The sequence below is a fragment of the Sinocyclocheilus anshuiensis genome, unplaced genomic scaffold (assembly GCF_001515605.1).
Source record: "Sinocyclocheilus anshuiensis isolate Anshui unplaced genomic scaffold, SAMN03320099.WGS_v1.1 scaffold24, whole genome shotgun sequence".
Lineage (NCBI taxonomy): Eukaryota > Metazoa > Chordata > Actinopteri > Cypriniformes > Cyprinidae > Sinocyclocheilus > Sinocyclocheilus anshuiensis.
The window spans coordinates 1,328,472-1,335,197 of record NW_015557090.1 but is presented as its reverse complement, the minus strand read 5'-3'; the positions used below and the strand labels follow the sequence as shown (position 1 = coordinate 1,335,197).

Genomic DNA, 6,726 nt, shown 5'->3' with positions numbered 1-6,726 from the left:
AAACAGCTATTTTATGGCTTCAAAACACTTGTAATACAAAGCACGAGGAACATACAAAATATATAATGATGTTACTACAGTGTAGTTAGATATTTACATATAGCAAAAGTAATTAACTGCAGCACTGAAAGTAATGGGAAGTACTGTTCATAAACAAGGCAATTAGCATGAGACCAGTGTCCATATATAGCAGACCAAATCAACCCTTTATACAACACTCTGACAAACCTACAAACAGAAATGGTGGTAAGATTTAACCATTTCATTTCTTGCTTGTCATTCTGAAGAACCAGTGTATGCTACCTTTAGAGTATTAAATATTTCCATTAGCTAACATGACTAAATAGCTGAATATATCAATGATCACTTTAAAACTTAACTCGAGTTTTAATTTCAAATTAATTTACAAATAATTTTATTATAACTGCTTAATGAGAGCATTATAATAAGCATTATAATAAGACTTTGCATATAATTCCAGATGGAGAACAAGTCCATTGTCTTATTATTTACACTCTCTGGACTAAATGAAATGATGGGAAACAGATTTGTGTTTTTTTCTTTGACTGCAATGTATTATCCATTAATTTTGTTGTGTAATGTAACCGTAATTTATACTATACTCTCAGACAAGAAGCTTCATCAGCCAATGTATGTTTTTATATGTAATTTGTGTATTAATGGACTCTATGGCACAGCTGGATTTTACCCTAAATTCATGTATGATTTATTATCCCAGCATCATGTGATTTCTTATGTTGGATGTTTGATTCAGATATTTGTCATTTATTCATCTGTTTTATGTGACCTTTCAACATTAACAGTGATGGCATATGACAGGTATGTGGCAATATGTAGACCACTGGAGTATCATTCAGTAATGACCAATCAGAGAATTCTTGAATGCATCCTTTTCTGCTGGCTTTCTCCATTTTTTTGCGTGTGTGTTGGAGTTGTATTAACATCGAGACTAACCTTATGTGGCTCTAGTATTGAAAAGCTATATTGTGAAAACTGGTCAGTTGTTAAACTTTCCTGTATTTCTACAACAGTGAATAATGTGTTTGGATATGTAATAATTATTATATATTTTGGACATGCAGTATTGATATTTTGCTCATACATTCACTTGATTGGAAAATGCAGAAAGTCAACAGAGGGCAGAAACAAATTCATACAAACATGTGTACCACATCTGCTTGCATTGCTCAATGTGACTGTTGCATTGCTGTTTGACGTGCTGTACACCCGTTATGGTTCTAAGAGCTTGCCACAAGATTTGCGTAATTTCATGGCACTGGAATTTCTACTCGTTCCTCCCATGTTAAATCCCCTTATTTATGGACTGAATCTGACAAGACTACGAAAGGAAGTAATGAGACTGTTTTTTAAAAAAAGGAATGTCTGAGTGAATATTTCTTATTCAAATCTTAGATCTTAATCACTCTAACGCTATATTTTAGTGTGCAATTCTAAAAACAACTTGTATTATAGAAATCGTTCTATTTCATTAAAACCATTTGCAAGGTTTTATCATGAAAGTTTTTTTTTCTTTGTGAAAACATTAAATACATTGTACACTTGATTCTCTCAAATTGTGAATTTCTTGTGGTTTTTCATGTCGTTTTCAACAAATGTATAGTCTGTTTTAGTTTCATTAAAATATATAACATGACTGTATGTGATGAATGAGGCACACACTTTCTGTTAAGACAGGGGTGTCAAACTCAATTCCTGGAGGGCCGGAGCCCTGCAGAGTTTAGATTCAACCCTAATTAAACACACCCTATCCAACTAACCCTATCCACTACATGGTATGTGGGTTGAAACAAAACTCTGCAGGGCTCCAGCCATCCAGGAATTGAGCTCGACACCCCTGTGTTAAGAAAAAAAATCCAGTGTATGGGCACTAGCCATATCTTAATATGGTTATATCATGTTAACTTACAAAAAAGCATATTGATAATCTATGGTCCTAAATGGAACTCTTAAATTGAGTAATTCAATTTCAATCAAAATAACAACAAAACTTTGAGATCAAAGTGTTTTTCCCATAACCTTGGCATTGATGAGATCGGTTGATTTATGTGGTGTAGTGGTAAAAGCTTAGGCAAGGGTGGATTTAAAACAAGAAATGAGATTGTCTTAAATTTTATGTATTTACCATTGGTCTCTACATTGTATTCATGGAGACTGTGAACAGTTAAAGTGATATGATAAGTGCACCCCTAGATTAAAATTAATTGCCTATAATGGAGTTCATAATATGTCATAACTAAACTAATCTTCAAAAGGCACATACGCTTTCCTTCTGTTTTGGGTCTAATTCTGTAAGAGTTTTACAGTGTTTGAAGCCTAATTTGGAAAGACACAAATACATTACTTTAAAACAAATCATTTGTTCAACCAAATACTAGCCTAATAGAAAAATATTTGTTAAAGAAATCTTGTCCTGGAGAGGCCCATGCCCTGCAGAGTTTAGCTCCAACCTTGATCAAACACACCTGAGCAAGCTAATCAAGGTCCTCTGGATCATTAGAAAATCACAGGTAGCTGAGTTTGATCAGGGTTTGAGCTAAACTTTGCAGCGCAGCGGCCCTCCACGACCGTATTTGAGGAACCCTCCTCTATTTCAGTCAACATATTTGAAATTACAGAGCAGTTATAAGTCTGTGCAACCAAAACTTGAATGAAAATGAGCCCAATGTGCTGTGAAGTTCAAATCGGATGTCTTTAAGTAAGGCCACATCCACACGAAGCCAGAGCTTTCCCTATCCAATCTTTTTTTTTACTCGTTCTAAAAAAAATGTGAAATTCTGTCACAGAGATTCACTAAAAGCAGAGGAGACATTTTTGCTTTAGTAATTTTTGATTTTGCTTTAGTAAACCTAATAGGCTCAGTAGCTTCTACAGCACGAACACAAGCATGTAGACCACCATTGTTGTTGTTGTTGTTGCTGTTACGTGACGTAGCGGTGTCTGACTCGGGTCGAGACGTGGTGTGATGACATCATCGTTTCACAAAATATACGGATTGGCTGTACACTAAAACACAAGGGTGTCGTTTTCAGATTTATCCACTGTGGTTACCCGGCTTAAAAAAATAGGGGTTTTACGGAGAGGTGTTTGAAAGTCTCTTTTTTTATCTTCCTTTATTTGATTTGGATTTAAAAAGGTGATTTGATACATAATATTTTTGTAAAGCTGAATTTAGACTTTTAAAACCACGTATTGTTTTTTTTAATTATTTATTCAAGAAATTGGATGAAAATATATTATCACCTTCAGGAGAACATTAAAGAAAAGAAGATAGAAGTAAGAAAATGAGGAGAAATAAAACACAATAAGACAATAAGGGGGTATAGCTTACAATAAAGGGAAAATTATAGCAATAACAATAAAAATAAAAGAGCAATGAAGGAAAGCTATATCTAAACTTAACCAGAGTCAATACAAATACATTTTTCATATAATTCCAAAAACCTCACACATTTTTTATTGCTAGTCAAACAAAAAGATGTGAGCAGTGAGTCAACCTCAATCAGAAAATGTGAAAGAGTAGGAATTGAGCCCATACTTTTTTGCTTATGGATGAAAAATTTGCCCCAAAAAAAGTTGAATATGTATTCTTTAGATTTGTTGGCAGAGTCAGAGTAATAACAAATAGTATCTTTCAAGCTAAAAGATTGTGCAAAGATAGGAGGTTTGTTTAAATGTGAATTACAAGTCAACCCAAAACTTCTGAACAAATTCACAAGAATAGAATAAATGTATTAAGGTTTCATCTTCGTTGCCACAAAATGTGCAGGTACTAGGAATATAAACATATTTTGAAACAGTTGAGTTAACAGGATATATTTTATGCAGTATTTTAAAATGGTCTTCTTTGGTCTTATTAGGAAGAAAATATTTATGAGGCAACAACCACGCTCTTCTCCAATTTATATGATTAATTAAGGCAGCCCAATGGGATCTACCTTGAGGAACAATGCAGTCTCTCTTCTGAAATATCTGGCGAACATGTTTATAATTACATTTCTTGTCATAAATGCCAATGCCTCCCAGCAACAAAGCCGTATATTTCACAACCTTGCATGTTACTCTATTGCAAGTACGCAAAAAGAACTGAATGTCAGTTTAAATACAGAACATTATTAACCATGATACATACACTCCAGCATTTAACGCTAACTTTGTAAGTTCAACAGGAGGAACCAAAAGCGATTCATATTTACTTACTTTTTTCCACTTGTGGAATATGAGCAGACAATATTTAGTCAATTAGATCGCCCTCAAGTGTAGATCAATCACAAAGTCGAGTCATGTCATCAAAGTCTTGAAAAAAGTCCACAGAGATAATATGGTTAAGAACCATAAACATTAACCATGGGACAAGTCTATCTCACATCAACGTAATTGAATCTTTTCCTGTCGTTTAATGCGTCGTTTGCCCTCATCTCTGGCTTTTTTAACAAGAGGCCAAAATTTATCTCTGGCAATCCTATCTTCTGGTGAAAGGGCTTCGGTGAGTCGCAGCTTGTTGTCAAGAAGGAATTTACAGCCTCTGGCAGCTTGCCAAAAGGTGTCGCGAAAACGACGGCGTTCAAACAAAATGATGATGGATCTGTGGGAACCATCCCCTCTTTTCGGGCCAAGACGATGTGCAATGTCAACAGCACCCTCAAGATCATCGCTGATGCCAGGCACTACGTTGCGAAGGACATCAATAACAACTTTCCGAGCATCCTCTCCATCCTTCTCTCTCACGCCGTGTAATTTTAATGTCCATTTCCAGCTGTAAAGCTTGCTTTCTCCAATTTCAGCCTTCAGGTTTTATTTGCATTTTGGAGCTCCTGAATCTCCGTAGCCACAACTTTCAGAGACTCCTTATGCGTTGCTACCTCAGTAACAAGCTGAGTAACAGTAGAGGACAAAGTCTCAATCTGCTTAGCCGTTGACCCAGTTGGTATTTTCCAGAGAGCTCACAAATGGCCATCAGAATTTCCGTTGAGGTGTCGCTAATATCCATAGGACCTCTTTTCATTTTGGATGTTACTCTATTGCACTCTTTGGCGCAGGTTTTAAGGGAGTTTCAGGTAGGGGAATCGCAAGGAGATCATGCATATCTGGGCGTGAGTCAAACCAGTTGTTAAGATCCTCAGAGTTTCCTGATGAACTCAAATCCACAGAGGAGACGATGCTAACATTCACGTCAGCACTTTTAACAGGCTCCATAGTTGACTCTCGTGTTGTCTCACTGGAAATCTGTCTAATTTTCTTTCTGCCCATAGATAAATCAGCGCAAGGTGAGTAATGTGAGTAGAAAACCACTTACACATTTACACACAAAAATAACCTGTTATCATGGTTATATAATCGTCCTATTTCAAATTTCCTGATGACACCTCCAAAAACGCATCCACCTATCATGCCGCCATCTTGGCCTCCAAAACCACTCATTGGTGGTGTTCGCCGAAGCGTCGGAATGGCGTCACTTCTGTTGGGGGGAGAACCATCTGTTTCACGGCGTAATGGAATCCGATGCGTACCTGCTCAGGGTGTATCGCTGGAGGATGCAATACTGGCAGTCAGAGAAGAGGTTGGATGTGACAACATTTCTTCGGCCTCCAGGATGAATAAAGCGGTAGTGATTTTTGTTAAAGAGGAGAAGTTAGTAAACCGCCTGATAAGCAACGGGATTGTGGTAAGTGGCGATTTTGTTACTGTTTCACCGTTTGTTACACCCACGACAAAAGTCTATATATCGAATGTTCCACCATTTATTGGAAATGAGGATATTGAATGTGCATTAGCTCAGTATAGTAAATGTGCTAGTGCGATTAAAACAATCCCATTAGGATGTAAAAAAAATGAAGCATTGAAACGTGATTTCTTTCAGAAGACAGGTGTTTATGTTTCTGAATGTGCCGGAATTAGATGTGTCTTTCAGAGTAGTACGTGAAAGAAAATCATATATGCTCTATGTCAATAGAGGTAGCTTGAAGTGTTTTGAGTGTGGAGATATTGGGCACAAAAAGTTGGCATGCCCACATAGAGCCCAGGCTAATGAGGAGAAAGAGATTTCTTCGTCTTTAGAGAACAATTTTAATATTATGAACTGCAGTTTACTTTAACAATTAACAGTGACTAAATGTTAGACAAATAGAGGCTGTTAAAATACAATACTGGAGGTGGCTTTGAACCATCCAATCAACAGAGTGAGTTCGCTTTGCGACTTGTCTCACTCTTAGCGCGCATAATATAAGAACACAAATAAATTGATACTGAGTTTGCTCACAAACAAAGTTTGAATGTTGCCGCGTTCTCCACCACATATGTAGCAAATTAGCTCAAAAGGGAAATATTTATAACTAACTATAACTGGTTATAATTAATAATAAATATTTAGATTAGAATTAACTGTAGCAGAATCAATATTACAATTATTTGATCTGTCCGTCCACCGAGCAGACAATATAATCATTTATCAGTTCAAGGAAAGATTATTTTCCTGGCCAAGAAAGAATAACTTTCATTCATACAGTACTAGCATTAACTTAGCATGTAGCAAGGGATCAAACATTCAGTGACTTCAAAGTGTGAGCAGCACACAGAGACAATCAATTGTGAATATAAGGGATTTAATAAATTAAACTATATCTAACATATAACTAACTAAGCAAAACACATATATACAGAATGAAGCAAAGTAAGGAAAAGAGAGAG

The 6,726-nt window shown here is 36.1% G+C and overlaps 1 protein-coding gene across 1 annotated transcript; it reads left to right on the top strand.

Annotated features, from left to right (window-relative positions):
* The first annotated feature begins 481 nt into the window (after positions 1-481).
* LOC107677062 (olfactory receptor 6N1-like) lies at positions 482-1,408 on the top strand. Its single transcript, XM_016471850.1, has one exon. The coding sequence runs from the start codon at positions 482-484 to the stop codon at positions 1,406-1,408; it is 927 nt and encodes a 308-aa protein (XP_016327336.1).
* Positions 1,409-6,726: the final 5,318 nt, after the last annotated feature.